At 36.7% G+C, this 20,103-nt stretch overlaps 1 protein-coding gene across 3 annotated transcripts; it reads right to left on the reverse strand.

Annotated features, from left to right (window-relative positions):
- Positions 1 to 5,192: 5,192 nt before the first annotated feature.
- On the reverse strand, positions 5,193 to 17,934 carry LOC138313682 (uncharacterized). 3 transcript variants are annotated; one of them, XM_069254024.1, is made up of 8 exons: positions 17,411 to 17,930; positions 16,335 to 16,412; positions 14,261 to 14,323; positions 13,601 to 13,771; positions 7,618 to 7,749; positions 7,250 to 7,395; positions 6,871 to 6,993; positions 5,196 to 5,469 (listed from the first exon to the last, which is right to left on the reverse strand). In XM_069254024.1, the coding sequence occupies exons 1-4, from the start codon at positions 17,637 to 17,639 to the stop codon at positions 13,602 to 13,604; spliced, it is 540 nt and encodes a 179-aa protein (XP_069110125.1). In that variant the 5' UTR covers positions 17,640 to 17,930; the 3' UTR covers positions 5,196 to 5,469; positions 6,871 to 6,993; positions 7,250 to 7,395; positions 7,618 to 7,749; position 13,601. The 3 variants fall into 3 exon arrangements, with proteins under 3 accessions (XP_069110127.1, XP_069110125.1, XP_069110126.1); XM_069254026.1 differs by lacking the exon at positions 13,601 to 13,771 and having other exon boundaries at positions 5,193 to 5,469; positions 17,411 to 17,934; XM_069254025.1 differs by lacking the exon at positions 6,871 to 6,993.
- Positions 17,935 to 20,103: the final 2,169 nt, after the last annotated feature.

The raw sequence follows: 20,103 nt of genomic DNA on the forward strand, positions 1-20,103 counted from the left end.
CATCAACATTTTGCACGAGTTTTCTCGTGTGTTTTAGCCAAAACTATTTTATCCCATGCAAACCTTTTTTATCAAATAAACGTTTACAATCTGTGTTTTAGTCCTTACCTGCCTTTTCTTACCCTGATCTTTTATCCTGATATTAATGCATGACTTGTTTTTGTTTGATTAATTAACGCCCTATCAACAGCCATGGTCATGCAAGGACAGCCTCCCATGTATGCGGTGTGTTGCGTAGTTTGGCCCTAAATGACCTTAGTTGTCGATGGGTCGTAAAACTCGAACAAACAAACAAACAAACCATATCTTCCAGGCGTTGCAGAGTACATCAGGAAGCTGATGGCGCTACCTTTCCTGCCATCACCACAGATACACGACGCCTTTGTGAAGCTCTAGCGATTGACCAACAGTCCAGAGTTGAAGCAGCTGGTTGACTATTTTGACAGGTAACATAAACATGTACCAAATTAAATCGAAGTAAAAAACCAGAGATTGAACTGCAAATTTATCATTTTACTATAATTACACTCCTATCATTCATTGTTAATGATATGGATTTAACTTAGAAACAATTACATAATTTCATTTTTCATAATGATTTTTTAAAATTATTGTGTTAATATATAATTATAATGATTTCTTTCACAGGTAGTGCGTCAGATCCAAGCTATCAACCGATTTTTCAACATAATATAAACATTTGATTTGATTTATAGCATTCGATCCAGCTGATTCAACAATAAACCCTGCCAGTCAGACCTACATTATATTACATGTATGTATGACATTTTGGTTCTTGATAGAGGGAGGCCTCCCCGTGGCAAGAACTGGAAACGGTATACATCATTTGACTGCATACATCTATACAAATGCAACGAAATGATGAATACCGGCTGACATCCTCTAATAACACGTACTAACCCCTTAAAATTAATAATATAGTAACAGTTGATGAACTACTATATAGAACATATATGGGCCGAGATGTCTTAGGCCGATAACGGAACAGTGCCGAGGTGTCTTAGGCCGAGAACGGAACAGGGATCGTTCTCTCAAATTGGGGTCGGAGGGAAAATGACAAACAGATAGCACCAGAAACCGGAAGCTGAGATAACGGGCATGCGAAGTTGTGTGGTTTTTTTTTCTATAATTAGAACTAGGTAATTTGCATATAAGCATACGGTGTTTTTGTAAAGATGTAAAAAAAATTGAAGTATATGATGTTTTTATGACGGCAGTTGTTACGGTAGTATCAAATCATCGGCAGTATAGTACAGTACATAAAATCCCGTACCCTGCCTAATTTTTTTTTGCAAGTATTCTAGAAGAAAACACTGATGATTTTGTAAGTGAATATTATATACAGTACCGGTAATTTTATTTGCATACTGATAAAAAGAAACAAAACATAAACAGTACACGACATAAATATATACACCCCACACCTTGTAATCTGTTGTCATTTACTATATCTCGTTTACTAAACCACAACAGATACAACCAGATATACACTCTACACCTTGTGTTCTGGTCCTATCTGTTGTCATTTACTAAACCACAACAGATACAACCAGATATACACTCTACACCTTGTGTTCTGGTCCTATCTGTTGTCATTTACTAAAAAACAACAGATACAACCAGATATACACTCTACACCTTGTATTCTGGTCCTATCTGTTGTCATTTACTAAACCACAACAGATACAACCAGATATACACTCTATGTCTTATATTCTGGTCCTATCTGTTGTCATTTACTAAATCACAACAGATACAACCAGATATACACTCTATATGTTGGTCCTATCTGTTGTCATTTACTAAACCACAACAGATACAACCAGATATACACTCTATATGTTGATCCTATCTGTTGTCATTTACTAAACAATAACAGATACAACCAGATATACACTCTACACCTTGTATTCTGGTCCTATCTGTTGTCATTTACTAAAAAAACAACAGATACAACCAGATAAACACTCTACACCTTGTATTCTGGTCCTATCTGTTGTCATTTACTAAACCACAACAGATACAACCAGATATACACTCTATATGTTGGTCCTATCTGTTGTCATTTACTAAACCATAACAGATACAACCAGATATACACTCTACACCTTGTATTCTGGTCCTATCTGTTGTCATTTACTAAAAACACAACAGATACAACCAGATAAATACACTCTACACACCTTGTATTCTGGCCCTATCTGTTGTCATTTACTAAACCACAACAGATACAACCAGATATACACTCTATATGTTGTCATTTACTAAAACACAACAGATACAACCAGATAAACACTCTACACCTTGTATTCTGGTCCTATCTGTTGTCATTTACTAAACCACAACAGATACAACCAGATATACACTCTATGTCTTATATTCTGGTCCTATATGTTGTCATTTACTAAATCACAACAGATACAACCAGATATACACCCAACACCTTGTATTCTGGTCCTATCTGTTGTCATTTACTAAATCACAACAGATACAACCAGATATACACTCTATATGTTGGTCCTATCTGTTGTCATTTACTAAACCACAACAGATACAAACCAGATATACACTCTACACTTGTATTCTGGTCTTTATCTGTTGTCATTTACTAAACCACAACAGATACAACCAGATATACACTCTACACCTTGTATTCTGGTCCTATCTGTTGTCATTTACTAAACCACAACAGATACAACCAGATATACACTCTACACCTTGTATTCTGGTCCTATCTGTTGTCATTTACTAAACCACAACAGATACAACCAGATATACACTCTACACCTTGTATGCTGGTCCTATCTGTTGTCATTTACTAAACCACAACAGATACAACCAGATATACACTCTACACCTTGTATTCTGGTCCTATCTGTTGTCATTTACTAAACCACAACAGATACAACCAGATATACACTCTACACCTTGTATGCTGGTCCTATCTGTTGTCGTTTACTAAACCACAACAGATACAACCAGATATACTCTCTACACCTTGTATTCTGGTCCTATCTGTTGTCATTTACTTAACCACAACAGATACAACCAGATATACACCCAACACCTTGTATTCTGGTCTTATCTGTTGTCATTTACTAAACCACAACAGATACAACCAGATATACACTCTACACCTTGTATTCTGGTCCTATCTGTTGTCATTTAGTAAACCACCACACCTTGTATTCTGGTCTTATCTGTTGTCATTTACTAAACCACAACAGATACAACCAGATATACACCCAACACCTTGTATTCTGGTCTTATCTGTTGTCAATCACTAAACCACTCAAGCCACTCTAGCTTTTTGGACATTTATAATTTTAGTTTCTTTGATTCCCTATCTGTATTTCAGCTGTCAGAACTAAAGCTTGTTATTGAAGGATATAAAAATAAAACAAAGCATTTTTTTTTCATTCTTGAAAGTTTATAAATATCAATCAAAGTCATGAAAACACTGAAACAGCATCGGGATCTTTTAAACATTTAGAAACATTGAAATACAATGATATATACATGATGAGACTACTTTATATTTACAAAAAAACATTATACACTCATAATTTACATAAAAGATGCCAGTACTTTTAATTCATCAAAATTCCTAAATACAATAATGAACGATGACAGAGTCTGCTGTACAGCAGGCCAAGTTTACGAGCATTTTCAGCCGCGCCAGTGACTTACGAACTTACAACTTTTCACGATGTGCCAGAGGTTCGCATCCTGTTCTGTAAATCACGTTATGTCATCTACCCCTACCCCTCTTTCTCTTTATAATCCCGTCCCTGGTGTCATTCTGTACAAAATCAACATACACATATGTACAATCAACACTAATTTAAAAGTAATTTTCATTTTTATGGAAATATCATTACTATTGATAAACAACTGATCTAACAATTATATTTAGATATGAATTTATTGGACTTAAAAAAAAACCCTTTCAGATAGTATGGCTGCATTTGCATCATTTCAGTATTTACACCAGGCAATTTGCTAATCTTATGACATTCAATTACTCACTCGAAATATGAAATTCATAGTGATACAACGTAATAGACCATTTTGAGTGTCCACATAGTGGAATTTTGCGAGTTTCTGAAAAATGTCTCGCATTCCTGGGCCAATGAAACACTTGACTATTTTTGGTTGTAAATTAATATTTTGTAATCCAGTTACAAAATGATAAAAAAAAATAATTCAGTTTTATTTTCACATGCTTTGGATGCCAAATACCCCACTTACTGTACCTATAGTAAAGATACCTTCGGTAGGTATATATTTGCTTAAATGATATTGTACTCCAAAATCACCGACAAAATATCTATAAAGATCACATATAGATGAGTTTGAAAGACTTTGCCTTGCATGGTCAAAAATTTGTGCCTTTATCATACATTTGTATATTGTTTTTCATCAGGTTTATCCAGAGAAAACCTATACCAAGACTAAAAGGTTTCTATTTCAGAAAGGCATCCCAATTAGATGGGCTAGTTGCCTTCCTCAATCATTTGGCACAACATTTCATAAGCAGTTTGTATAATACAATTATTAGATTTTTAGATTGTGAACCAATATTATAATATTTGAATTAAAAGAAAAAATCTTAATAATAAGACTACCAAGTTCATTATAGTAAATACGCATTGCAAGTTGAGCCTTTTACTTCATCAATATCCTACAAAAGTCGAGAAGGGGTTTTCCTATATTGTTACAGTTCTTTATAACCTATATTTTTCTGAGGCATATCAAAGGATTACTACTGATACTCATATAAGTATTAAAATACATTTTGAATTTAAAGGAAATAAGGCTTTTCTATCTTGATAACATAAATGCTTTAGAGCAAAGGTCAAATTAACATTTCTAGAATAGAGTTCATCTACTACTTCACTTGGGACGCGGTCGATGATTCAATGCATGAATTTATTTCTACCATCTTCTTTCCACTTGTGATGATTTATTGGAGTCATAAGTGTCAAACAGCTGTTTCCTCATTCCACAATTTGTCACTGATCATTTAGATAATATGCCTGGGTTTACAATCTTTTTATTGTGACAATCTATTGAAGTATGTCATCACGTGAGAGGACCGTGTATTTAGGTTGTTTATGCCACTTGACGAACAGGTGTTGTGTAACCTCTATATCTGCGAGTTAGTATTCATTGGTACTGAGCAACACAGATTTTGCATATGTAATCATTCTTTGGCGCCTTAACTAGTCCAACACATTGCAAATGTGACCATCTACCACAAACATTGCACATGACCCAGGTTGCCCGTTTAGGTGATGTGCACCCAACCATGTCACATCTTGTCCGTTGAGAAGGCGGTTCCATTGATGATGCTAACAGCTTGAATCGGACAAATTCTCTCATTTCCAGGGCAAGAGCATGATTGACCTCTTCAAGCTGCAAGTTCTTAGTCAGAACAAAAGCATTCTGTTAAATAAAGAGAATGTTACATGAATTTCAGATATTACATTAGTGAAAAAGGCTCATGTAAAAAAAACAACTACAGTAAAACCCCTATTACTCGAGCAGGTGGGACCAGGTCAATAGTTCGAGGAATACGGGGTATTCGACTCATCCGAGGTTGGTCATGATCAACAGTCAAAATGTCCGGTCTCAAACTATGACAAACAATGCACGACAATGACATTTTAATTACCCTATTCTTTCAACATTCTTTGCATATATCGTTTGATATCGTTTACATCTTTCGATAAATAACATTGTGTTAGCCTGTCGAATGAAACCAACAAAGAAATTAAAAAAAAAATAAACTTTTATAATTAGGCGGACGTCAGCAATATCTTCCGCCTCTTTTGTCATTTCACAATGCGTACTTTCTATTAACACGGATCAACAACTTCCGTATTTTCGTATTTACAGCGAAGATTATTACGAGAGAAACATCAATAACTTAATGCCTTTTCTGAAATATTCAAATAAAGTTAGCATCAAACAACTACTTGCAATCGTGTAGGTAGGTACTAATGACACCGTTAATCCCTTAATTACCTAAAGGCTCGACACGCAAACTGTATAAACACAAGATCGTGAGCAATTATCCATGTCGGACGGTGCAGTCAGGTGTGACACAGGTAAAAAAAATCTCAAGGGCTGAACACCTGTTCGACGAATACATGGGTAAATACTATGTATTTGATGAAACAGGGACATAATTCTGTTCGGGGAATAAGGGGTTTTCGACGAATAGCTGTTCGAGCTATACAGGGTTTTGTTACATAGATTATATAGGGAGACGGTCGGGGACCGTACAACCAGTTCGACAAATAGGGGGTATTCGAGGAATCCGGGTTCGAGTTAGAGGGGTTTTACTGTAATTTATTGTAATATATACGCAAGTCATGTTTGACTTTCTCCATGTGTGTAATATACCAAGTAATATTGAAGAATTACAGAAAACTTGTATTAAAAGTACTAGCTGACAGCTTAAAATTACATTAATTTGTCACAGTCCAGGGGTTCTGATCACTTATGATCTCTACACCCCTGAACTATCTCATAGTAAAATTTCAGCTCATCAGAAAACATCTCCACCAATCACAGGCCTGACATGTTTTCCTTTGAAGACTACAGAGAGAGCACGCCCAACATCAAAGCCACACAGTCAACCACAGAGTACTGTTATATGGCTCTTTTGATGTACATCAAACAACTAAATTACCTGTTCTGTTGCCTCCAATTTTACTATGAGATAGTCCAGGAGTGTAGAGATCGTAAGTGCATTCTAGACATGGAGTAACAGGACTATATTCCTTTTTTTAATCTTGCATTGATGTAAAATATAACAATTTCTTTAATATTTATTCTTACCAACAACACAAATGCACCACAAGCATTTCCATCTCTCTGGATAGATGAAACCAATTGGCATGAAATCCATATTGCATTTGCCAACTCGACTGTTTTCTGTGACCCGATGGCCATATATATTTCCTGTGTTAATTTAAAAACGAGAAACTGTACCCCTAAAAGATATTAAATGTCTGCGAAATAACTGTAAAATTGTTTTTTTTTTATTCTTTTACCTTTCTGTAACATTGCTAATTACTTTCTAGAGAAAAAGAGTACAGTCATACATGTTGTTGATGGTAGATATAAAATGATGTTATTTTCTATTTTCTTGATAGATGTACAATGACGTTTTTTTTTTCAATCATTAAAAGCTAGTGGTATTACATATGACACTTACTTCCAGTTGTTTATAAGTGTCTGATTAGTTCCACCCATGGAGTCAAGGACAGATACAGTTTTGGTGGTCATATTGGCTGCAAGGAGTACCCAATGATTTCCAACATTTGCAGGCAAAAACACCCATTTGTACATTGCAAATTTAACCTGAAAAAAACACCTCATTCATCAGTAGTTTTTCATGCCTCTTGGTTTTGGATTTTATTATAATGATCATCTCATTATTATTATGTATAGAGTATGTTATTGAAATACTTTTTAAGATTTTAATTTCATGTTAAAACACTTCAAAAGTTAAAGACATATAAATATTCTTAAAATTCATCTCATATTTGCTTTCCTAATTGTCCACATATTGATTTATCTTACATCTGAATAAAGCCAGTGGTCAAATTTGCCTTTACTCCATAGCACTGCTGTATAGGATGGCATCACAAAGATATGGTCAGTGTCCCCCACATTTTGTTCCCTCTGGAGCAAGGAGAGATATGCATTGATGACCTGAAAACACGTCAATTACTTTGATTAAATGTTGTTTGGGACTAGTGTAGTTGAATTGCCTTTCCATATATGGCAATGACCACAAAATGAATTTTATCTTGCAACTGCTGCACATACTGACGGATAACAACTGCTGGATAAATTTGTGCTTTATCCGTCAATACAAAATGCTTTATCCGTCAATACAATCACACGACGTTGCTCCATATCTGACGGAACTTTTTCTAACTTGACACAGAACTTGAAACTTCCGGTGAATGAAACGTCATTCAGTCCTGTTAAAAAGTGACGTCACATTCAACGGAATGACATCATTTTTACGATATCGAAAATTTTGTATGGCAGTGTCATTTTTTTTGACTCATGGAAAAGGTATGCATTGTCAAGTAATTCTTTAATGGGTATTTATTGGATTTTGAGTATTTTCATTTTGTTTCATGGTTCGTACAGATTTTCAAACCAAAATTCCAGCACTTTTCAAGCACTTTTCCAACACCTTTTCTAGATTTTCAAGCACTACTTTTTTCTTCTACATTGGACTCGAAATCAGAATTTTCAAAAAACATGCCTACAATTTTGCAAGCAATTTGTTAGTACAATTTTGTCAGAGTAATTAGATTCAATTACACATTCTTATCAAACAACAAAGTCATCCCAAGTAATGTCTGATTACTGAAATTATGATAAATTGATTGACAACAGAGCTTTTGTCAGTGTTCTGGGAGCATGAAGTTTCAATTCCAGCACTTTTCAAGGATTTAAAGAAAAATTCCAGCACTTTTCCAGCACTGACCCAAAATTCAAGCACTTTTCCAGCACTGACCCCAAATTCCAGCACTTTTCATCTTCTGTACGAACCATGTGTTTCAGTGATATATCACACCGAATAGAATTACAGATACTGTTTGTGAATGCTCTTATTTATTTCCAACGACAGTAAAAGTAGTACACTCTCGTTCGGTTTAGTGAATTAATTTATACCTCCGCATCAAAGAATGGTTGCAGGATAAACAGAATACACGGTTAGTATCTTGCAATACAAGTTTTATTTTGGTGCTCGAGATAGAAAAGCCAAGATGACTTAGCAAAGCCTGGTCATCTCAGCTTTCCTACTTACTGTCGTGTCGGTCTAACCGTTGACGACGACAGTGATGTACTCGCCGCGCAACTTGCACAATACCATTGCATACTGGGTTACAATATAATGCTAAACGCGAGTTGATTGGTTGGTGGGCGTGGCTTATATCGTGTGATATATGTGTGACCCACGTGTGATAGATCTATCCTGAACTCATCGGGTATTACCGTACTCATAAGAACTAGATCTATCCTGAACTCATCGGGTATTACCGTATTCATAAGAACTGCAGGATGTGTCCATACTTTCTATTACCCGCAGTTTTTACAACAGACGTTTCTTCAAAGAAAGCTCTGGAATTAAATGCGATAACGCGGTTTTCATGAGCTGCTGTCCGTGTTTCAGCCGGGATAGACTGGATAACTTTTTGCGTCATCGCTAGCATAATTCACGGTAGGGAATGTCCGTCACAAACGTTAGCTACATGTAGGCTACTTCGAGAACAACGTAATGGCTGCCGTGAGGCCCGCCTCGCGGTAAGTTTACCTCTGTTTGTTTCTTTATCAATCAACTTCTTAAATATCAATGCCGTCTAAAGTACTTTTAATTCACTACAGATTTATCGGCTGTTAATAGATTTCTTACAGAATGTGCCGTTTTTCAAACATTCAAGGACATACCCCTGTGGCACATGCTCGAAGGCAGTGACATGGAAATCAAATGCAGTGTGTTGCGACACCTGCAACGTTTGGTACCATGTTGACTGCCAAGGGATAAATAAATCCCAACTCAAGCACTTGGATCACAGTGGTGTAACCTGGGATTGCCTAAACTGTGGTCTTCCAAATTTCTCCTCCACACTCTTTGATACATCCCCAACTGACATCTCAAACAAATTTTCACACCTACATGACACAAGCACCCTCTCCAGTAGTGATGACCCTAAAAGTCCCGGTCCTCCCAAAGCATCCTCCTCACCAAAAAAACAAACCACCTCGCCCAACACAAACAACAGATTCATCAAACCCACTAGGATAGCTACCATTAATTTCCAATCCATCTCCAATAAAAAACCTGAACTGGAACACCTGCTTCACACACTCAAACCGGACATAGTAATAGGTACAGAAACATGGCTCAACAATAACATCCCATCCCACGAATATTTCCCATCACACTCTTACACAACATACAGGAAAGACAGAACTCCAAACAAAAAAGGACAAAGCCACGGTGGAGTTCTGATAGCAGTAACAAATGCATACCACTCAGAACATGCAAAAGAACTAGACACAGACAACGAATCTATATATATTAACATCAACATGACAAATTCACATAACCTAACAGTAGGCGCATACTACAGACCACCCTCAGACAAAGGAAAATCAATCGAACACCTCGAAGACTCCATAAATAGAATAGGCCAAAACAATAACACAATTACATACATCAGTGGAGACTTCAACCTACCCCATATAGACTGGCACACCAACACCACCATCCCAAGCACACCACAACCTAAGCTACACCAACACCTACTTAACATCATCAATGACAAGTCTCTCACTCAAACGACAGCTTCCCCCACTCGTGGCGAACACATATTAGACCTTACACTAACCAATAGGCCATCCATCATCAACAAACAAGAAATATTACCACCACTAGGAAAATCAGACCACGACATAGTTTACACCGAAATTGACGTCCGACTAAAAAAGATCAGAAGACCACCTAGAGACATCCTCATCTACAATAAAGCCAACTGGGACAACATAAAGACTGACCTTGAACAATTAAATACACAACTGGACGAACGATCAAACGACAACATAGAGGAGATCTGGCACTCCTTCAAAACAACACTAAACAAATCCATAGACAAAAACATACCCACCAAGCACATCACACACAAATCCAAACTCCCTTGGATAACCCACCCCATTTGCCAACTCATAAACAAATCCAAACGCTTACACAAACAGTATAAATCCAAACCAGAAATCAAACATAAATATAAAGCAACAAAATCAGAACTACAAAAACAAACCAGAAACGCATACCTCAACTACCTAGAAAAAATGATAACAGACATACCAATAGACGAACCTCGATCCTCACACCCTAACAAAAAACACAATCCCAAAAAGCTTTTCTCGTACATAAAAACAACTAAGAAAGAGAACTCTGACATCACAGCCCTACGGAAAGACGGACATCTATTGACGGACACAACTGACAAAGCCAACATCTTAAACCAACAATTCCAGTCTGCTTTCACACAAGAACAGAATACAACCATACCTGACAAAGGACCTTCACCACACCCAATTATGCCAGACATCCACATAACACAACAGGGCATACACAAACTACTGAACAATATAAACCCGCATAAAGCAACTGGCCCCGACAACATTCATGGCAGAATATTGAAAGAACTCAAAGACATCACAGCTCCAATCCTTACAAAAATATTTACATGCTCACTGATCACCACAGGAACACTTTCCCACGACTGGAAACACGCAAATGTCAATCCCATTTACAAAAAAGGCGACAAATACAATCCCGCAAACTACAGACCTATATCACTCACATGCATCACATGCAAATTAATGGAACATATAATCACCAGCGCCACCATGTCACATCTGGAAAACAACAACATACTTTACGACAAACAACACGGCTTTAGACCTTCCAGATCGTGCGAAACCCAACTGGCCACGTTCATACACGACCTCACACAAAACCACAACAACAACACGCAGACAGACATCATAATCATGGACTTTGCAAAAGCCTTTGACAAAGTACCACACAAACGCCTTCAGTACAAACTAAAATACTACGGAATCACAGGTAACACACATGCATGGATAACAGATTTTCTTTCACATCGCACCCAGACAGTAATACTTGAGGGCAAACACTCACACAAAATACCAGTAACATCCGGAGTCCCTCAAGGAACCTGTCTGGGCCCCATACTTTTCTTAATATATATCAACGACCTACATGAATACATGAAACACAGCACCCTTAGACTTTTCGCAGACGATAGTATCATTTACAAGACCATACACAAACAAGAAGACACACAGAAACTACAACACGACCTTGACAATGCAGGACAATGGGAACACGACTGGCTAATGCAATTTCACCCAGACAAGTGCAACGTCATCTCCACTACCACCAAACGCAACAAAATCCACCACAACTACACTCTCCATAACCACTCACTTGAACACGTCAAACACAGTAAATACTTAGGCCTCACACTACAAAACAACCTCCAATGGGACAAACACATTAACAACATCACCGCAAATGCAAACAGAACACTAGGTTTCCTAAAACGAAACCTCACAATCAATTCACCACACATTAAAGAACACGCATATAAAGCACTTGTTAGACCCAAACTAGAGTACTGCTCCTCTATCTGGGACCCACACAATACTGGCCAAATACAACAAATAGAAAAAAACTCAACGCAGAGCAGCAAGATATGTACACAACAGATATCATAACACTTCTTCAGTCTCAGACATGTTATACACACTCCAATGGCCAACACTACAAACACGCCGTCTACAATCACGACTCATCCTCCTATATAAAATCACACACCATCTCGTTGCCATCAACCCAGAACAATACCTAACACCTGTAGACACCCGCACTAGACACACACATCCCTATGCATACAGACACATCGCCGCCACAAAGGATACATTTAAGTACTCCTTTTTCCCACACACCATCACATACTGGAATCTCCTCCCTGTGGCAACAGTACAAAACACTACACTGGAGGGCTTCAAGGCAAACATAAACAACGTAGCCCTTGAAGGCCCCACTCACAAATAAACACCTCATTTTTTATCATGTTTTTAACCTATCTACTTTTATCTATTCCAGCACCAGAAAAGAAGAAACATCGTACGATCGTAGATAAATCTAACGCTGTTATCGTTAGGCCTTACGTGGAAATGCAGCAAATTGCCTCTAAATTCTAAAATGGCCGAGGGAACCGTTTGCGATGTACTAACATTCCTCTCCAATAAACAGGTCATTATTTTATTTCTCTTTATTCTATAAACTTAAGACTTCGTCGGAAATTTTGCTTGGGTTCCGATAAACAGGTAACTGGGTCAAATGTCCCGCGTGCAGTCACATTCTTTATAATCTTAATTGTGACAACCTCCTCTCGTAACATCAGGTTTTTTTTTTACTAATCTCATGAAAAAGATAATCCTTTAGATTATAATGAAGATCAAGTATTTCACGACGTTTACCATCCGTCAGTACCCCGTTAGCATAAGATCTTCCACACACGTTTTTTTTATCAGTCGCAGCCATATTGCCTCTCAAACTCTAGAACATCGTCAGATAAACTCCGCCCACTCGTTCTATCGCCTGACGTCGGGTAGGCTATCTAAACTCCGCCCCTCCAGACAATTGACAGAACCACTCGACCAGTTGATAATACTGTCGCTCAACATACCAAGGTATTACATCATTTATTTTGTCAACGGTTAGACCGACACGACAGTAAGTCTTGCACCAAAATAAACCTTGTATTGTAAGATACTAACCATGTATTCTCTATATCAATAAAGTCAGGAAAATGAAAGACTTGAAAGTTTATTCATTTGCATTTGATTATTAATATTTCTTTCAATATGAAAAAGGGATGAAATTGAAAGTCATTCTGAAATCAAATAGGCAATAGCTTTATTAGCTGTGTATCATCATTACCTTAAAAATTATCATTTAACCACTTTGGATTTTTCAGCGTACTGAAGTCTTTTGTGTCCAGTACCTCGCCACATACATAGTAACGACAGTTTTTCTTGAGGGTCACAGATGGTGTCTGGGAGTGTCTCACACTAATCGGGTTCTTCAAATGGTCATGTTGGTGATCTTGATCTAAATTCAAAACGCTTTTATTCATCTTCAATATTTCTTTTGGAATTTATATGTAACTACAATGTAACTATTGTAAATAAATGAGAGATTGAACAGTGCTGTAAAGGTATGAACGCAATAGGATACAGATATTTTCAATAGAGCACTGTTGAATCTATATGTAATGGTCTACTTTTGCATGTTTGACGTCAAATTAAAAACGGTGTTGGTTGCTAAATTGGGTAACTACAATAGTTAGAAGATATGGCTCTGGTTATTGAATGTTTGATTAAAAACATAACTATGTCAAGGTACTCAAGGTACTCTATAACCATTGGTAGGCAGTTTTTCTTCAAGTTTTCCAAGTTTTTGCCAACTTCAAACCTGGCATGACCTTTCATGACCATGGTTGTTAATAGGATGCAATCAAAATCAAATAATCATCTTCACTGTCAATAATCAATGTTATTAATCTGGTGGCATTAAAACTTTCATACAAAAGTATCTCACCTTTCTTATCCCCATCACTTGGTAGATTGAACCTGATCCTTTTTTCCTTCTTCAATTTCAGTTCTTCATGACATGACGTGTAAAAGAGAAATTGTCATGCTATACTCCCAGATATGAGAAAAACACATTCTAATCGTTCAAACAAATACACATAAATTTTAACCTTTAATTTGTAATATAGCAGTAATTAGAGAATTCTCTCTATCTTCTAAAAATATCATTATGATTACCTCAGCAATAATTACTATATTCACCATAACATCATACCGCTTCTTGTAATCCTATATAAGTATATAAGTATATCTCAAGTCCTCCACCTGTGGGTCATGTTTTCAACACCCATGTGGGGCAGTTGCCAGGAGGTTGGAGGATTTTCTTTGAGACTTAGGCTTCCCTCCATAGCAACCTTCCAAAATCTTAAATGACTGTGAAATGGATGCTCAAAAAACCAAACTTAATCATAACATTCTGATCTATTTTACATCATTTTTTTCACAGACAAATAGAATTTTAACATTTGAGCTCTCCTACCAGCCAAATACTATCTTACAATGAATTCTTCCAATTAAGGATTGATTGTCAATTTTGTTGCTTGCATTGACTGATGAAGAAAGTTAATCTCGTGCAAATGTTACATGAACTGCTTCGCAGTTCACTAACATTTGCACGAGATTAACTTTCATCAGTCAATGCAAGCAACAAAATTGATAATCAATCCTTATATTTACGTTAACCAATTTAAATATCCCGCTTTTGAAAAAAGTCAAATTATATGTATTCGGTATAAGATTATTATACAATTTGCAACATTGTACCAGTTATCGTACATGTATGTACAGCTACGGAACAGCCGCCAGTCAGTTCTTTTCGTCACCAAGGCAACATAAAATGTAGTTCCGAAAATAACTTCATTCTTTGCGCGTTGTTACAATTAAAAACGGCGATTTTGAAATATTGTTTTATGTACAAGAATTAATGGCTTAAATTTTATCATAAAAACATGATCATGTAGCTTCAAATAAAAAAATACTGCGCAGTACTAGCAGTGCAGTCAACGTGTAATCCGGTTGCTCGATTTAGCAGGGGTCCGGTTTTGAAGAAAATGACGATTGTGGTGAAAATGCTGAATAGTTGGTATCTAAACATAATCAAATCTTTTAAAAATCAATTGCGATTGTTGTGGAATGTACCTGAATGTTGTATTTCCGCCTGGGTAATTGTTTGTAGCTGGCAGTTAAATGTTTATTAACTAGGCCTAAACCTGTTGTGAAATCCAACCCCTGTGTCTATGGTATGCGATGCAGTCCAAGAACCATGCTTCAGGGGCTCAATAAAACGTGTTAAAATGTGGGATTTAGTCGCAGATCACTGGAAGACTTGTGTGTTATTCTTGAAATGTGATAACTTCTCTGTCAACTGGAGTTTTAGGATTAAAATTCTGTATAAAGTAAGTAGAGAAACATTGATTTGAAATGTTGGTGGTTTCCAACGACCCTCGAATGCCGTGGGTTTAGACACTCGCAGAATCGTTTTGTTAGGCCTATGTCACTGAAATCAGCCTGTTTGGTATTTGAGCGTATTTTTATGGAATCTATCGTTTTTAAGCTTACATGTATGTCACCGTTTCACATATAGATCTATATATTGTACACATTATCCTAACTATTTGCGTTCGATTATGCCTACTTCGATGAGTGATGAACATCGCTGCGCTCAGTAGGCCTAGCCTATGTTCAGCATTTTCCGGGGCTTGAGCCTAAGTCATCGTTTCTTCAAAATACGTGTAAAATATCTGTAATATCATATTACTAACAATTTTTAATATCACTTTATCAAACATTTCTGTCTGTGTTTCTAAATGTACAGCGATAGGCCACATCTCAGAAAGTTCATTCAAAACTGAAGCGGCGTAAAACTAGGTTAAAATGTAAACAATGTCAAAATGTATTCTCACGCCGGTCAGAGGTCAGCGCGTGACCAAGCATCTTCATTGGGAAATGAAGTGATCGGAGTTTACTAGTTTCATTGAGGCGGAGCGAAGTGAAAATGTAAATATTAATTTATAGATACCCACTTGATGTACTCTTAAGGCTTGGAGAAACTGACAGCAATGGCTCTGGTAATGTGACATCTGATGGACTTTGCTCAGGGTCTGGAAAATGTAAATTGATTAATGATTAATTGACTAATTAATTATAATGTGCTAAGGCATGTTATTCAATTTGTCTGCAATCCAGGGAGAATTATAGGACCATAAATCCTCCAAGAAGGTAATTTAATGCTTAAATAAATCATGTGAAGGATTTAGTTTTATCAAAACAAACAAGGTATTCATAGAATCAGACTTTAAAGGGACAATTCAATCTAAGAGAACATTAAAATTTGTACATATATTGGGAAAAACCAGTTCCAATTGAAATTAGATCAGTCGGTTTTACTGTGATATGCTAGAAAAGTCCATGGTGGTGAAATGCGTGTGAAACTTTCAAACTCGCTTGCTGTCCTCCATTATACATTGTGGTCGAACATCTTGTATGCCGAACCCTGTCCCTTGCTCGTAGAGTAATGCAACTTTTGTCTAGAACTGCTCAAATCGCTCTGACGGTAGTGGTTTACCTTATTAGGTGAATTGTCTTGTCTAAAAATCATTTTATTACCTCCTCAGTGGTTATGTAGTTCATTTGTTTAACGTGCGTGACTTTGGCTCGGGTATGGGTACAGAGTACATACTGTACCTGCTTAATCGTATTGATCAACGATTTGTAATTACAACGGTATCAATTAAAATACTTAACAATGACGTGGAATTTGTCAATATATTGTGTTAAATGTTTCATAAGAAATGTAGAACAATACATTTATGACATATTTTGCTTCTTGGTTATGTAAAAGAATTAGCCTGAGTGAATTGTCCCTTTAAGAGAATAAGATTTTTGTGGAATATTAATTAAAAAAGAATTTGAAATACCAGAGTGTAATCTCCTCATATCTCTCAAAGACTACATGTTAGATCATTAATTGCTAAATTTGTGAAATGATGGTCAAGACTATTGGGCCACTTGTCTTAAATTTCCAAATTTTATATCAGATCTTAACTGAATAACTGTTTAGTTGAATGATGCTAAGATATTGATTATTGATAACACTTACCAAGTAGACAGAGGTGTAGAAAGGAGAGTCTCAACCTTTCATGAATGTTGAAGGTTTCTGGAGCCAGCTCCGAAATTTCCTTGATGAAGTCATGGTGATCATCTTCATCACAACACTCATCCAAGACAGCTTGAGCTTTTCTAGTTTCACTATCGTAAGAATAACTGGCAGTCCTTCTGGCTGTCTGGAGCAATGCCATCCAGGTTTCCTCCGACATTTCCCTGATCATGTCTGTTGACAGTCAAATAAGATTTTCCATATCCATGATACCAATAAATAAATATGTGCATGGGTTGGGGTGATAGAGTGTGAAAAAACAGGAGTGCCCGGAAAAAACCCACATAATCGGGCAAATAAACGCCTGTCTGTCTGCCCATGACCGGCAACTTTACAGTAGGGTAGACATTTTTTGCCATGCAACTGGTCCTTTTAACGGTAACGTTTTTGGTCCAGTTCTGATAGACTACTAAAGATATACAAAACAAAAATAGCAGTAGCATTGTAGAAAGGTTAAAGATCAAATTGAGCAAAACAGATTTTCGTAATATTCTGGTTTTCAGTCAACTTTGTTGAGATCGAATGATTCTAAAACAGATATAAATAGAGTATTTAAAAAGTTATATAGAGAACCAGGTGGAATGTTTCTTTTTTTATTTTGTAAAAATGACATTGAGAATTGCACAAATTTGTTTGATGTTTATGGTAACATACCTGCATGAAATAATAAGTTGTACTCGAGTTAAACTCGTGTTAAAAGATATAGTGTAAAGTCAAAAAGTACTAGTCACAATAATCCAATGTTAGAGGTAGTGATTTTCAATATCATATGGTTACATTATTTTACGATAAGTTTAACAACGAACAGTACGAATACATGTTGACGTTTACTCCACAGCAATAGTCTAATAAAATGAAGAATAACAGTAAATTAAACATAATGCATTAACGTATACCACGTACAAAATTCAATATGGTAATTTGTGGCATTGTAAAATATTAATTCCCCTCAAAATGCCGTTACAAGCGCAGATCTCGGTTTCCAGTTATTAAATCAAGTGTCTTCCCGTTTCTACATGCTATATGAGTCTTCCATTTATTTCTGCAAAAGTAATGTTATTGTTAATTTCGTAAGTAAGGCGTTTTGTCCCTATGTGAAATTAACGGAATCAGTTCACCCCCTTCTATAAATATTTAGCTCAATACGTGTAATATATTGTTTTCAATAATTGAAAATTGCATGTTGAATGAGGTAATCATGATAATGGGAAATTGTAAATATATTATTATTCTTGGTAACCCATACCATCGTTGTCGGTCAGTTTTACACTGCTCCAAACGCATATCTGAAACAACAACAAAACGAGTTCAGTGAAACCCACTTAAAAAACACATACCCATTATGAAAACATGTACTGCATATTAAACACGTACCCGTTTGGAATATCACGTTACCTATATTTAACATCGTACCCTTTAAATGGAAAACACGTACCTATATTAAAACACGTAACCCATTTTTATTTAAACACGTATCACATATTAAATAAAATACGTAACCGTTATTAAAACACGTACCTATAATAAACACGATACCCGTTATGAAAAACTCGTTACCTATATAAAATACTACCTGTATTAAAACACTACCTATCGATCGGGTGTCACACAAGTTGTAGTGGTTAAGCCACATTCGTGTATCGCCTTCATGCACCTAGGCCGGCCGGCGGAGGGTTCGTTCCCCGGCACGACGTGAAAAGGTCAGGGGTCACCTGCCCGATCACGTGGGTTTTTCTCCGGGCACTCGGTTTCCTCCCACACTAAGACCCTAGCTCGCGCGCTTACATCCGGGCCATCGAGAGTGATTTAACCTAAAGTTGTATAACTATGTATTCTCAATCTCGATCCGTGAAAAATAAATAAAGTTTATATTTATATAACACTACCTATATAATAATACACGTACCCATATATTAATACACGTACCTATATTAAAACACGTTACCCTTATCAAATCATAATACCCAATATCATAATATGTTTTAACAAAAACTATATTAAAACACGATTCCCATATTAAAACATGCTTACCTATATTAAACATGTAACATGTTTTATAATATCACGTACACGATGTCAAGATAATTTCGGTCAAGAGAAAGTTTAAAAAAAGTGTAAATAAAGATTTATGATGGCACATGGCGAACGACGACGGACGAGTTAACACTATGACTGAATGATATAGGGCATCCTGGATCGTTTGGGCGGATTACCAAAAATTAATTAACATTACAAACAAAAAAGAATATGCCGCCCACAACCATAAATAAAAATAGACATGGATACTGTGACTCCTAAGCGTTAGTACGATACATGAAACAAAAGGGGAGAAAAAAAAAAAGTTTTAGACACGATAGAGGTCGTAGAATCTAAGAAAAGACCGATCGTTTACCCCTTCTAATGATCTTACAGATGGTTCCCGGCGCTGAAATCAAGCGCCGGTAAGCGAAATAGAGGGGAATATAGGGGCACATTTAAGTCCGGGCGAAGTGGACCGCGGCGAAGGGGAGTGCTCCATTGTAAAATAGATCTTGTCCCGATTATGCGTGCGGGTGCCGCGTGGCTGGGGGAGGGGTGGGGGCGTGGGCGTATGGAGCGGGTCTGGTGGCGTGCTGGGATTTTCTTTCTCTCTTTTT

The sequence above is a fragment of the Argopecten irradians genome, unplaced genomic scaffold (genome assembly GCF_041381155.1).
Source record: "Argopecten irradians isolate NY unplaced genomic scaffold, Ai_NY scaffold_0839, whole genome shotgun sequence".
Classification (NCBI taxonomy): domain Eukaryota; kingdom Metazoa; phylum Mollusca; class Bivalvia; order Pectinida; family Pectinidae; genus Argopecten; species Argopecten irradians.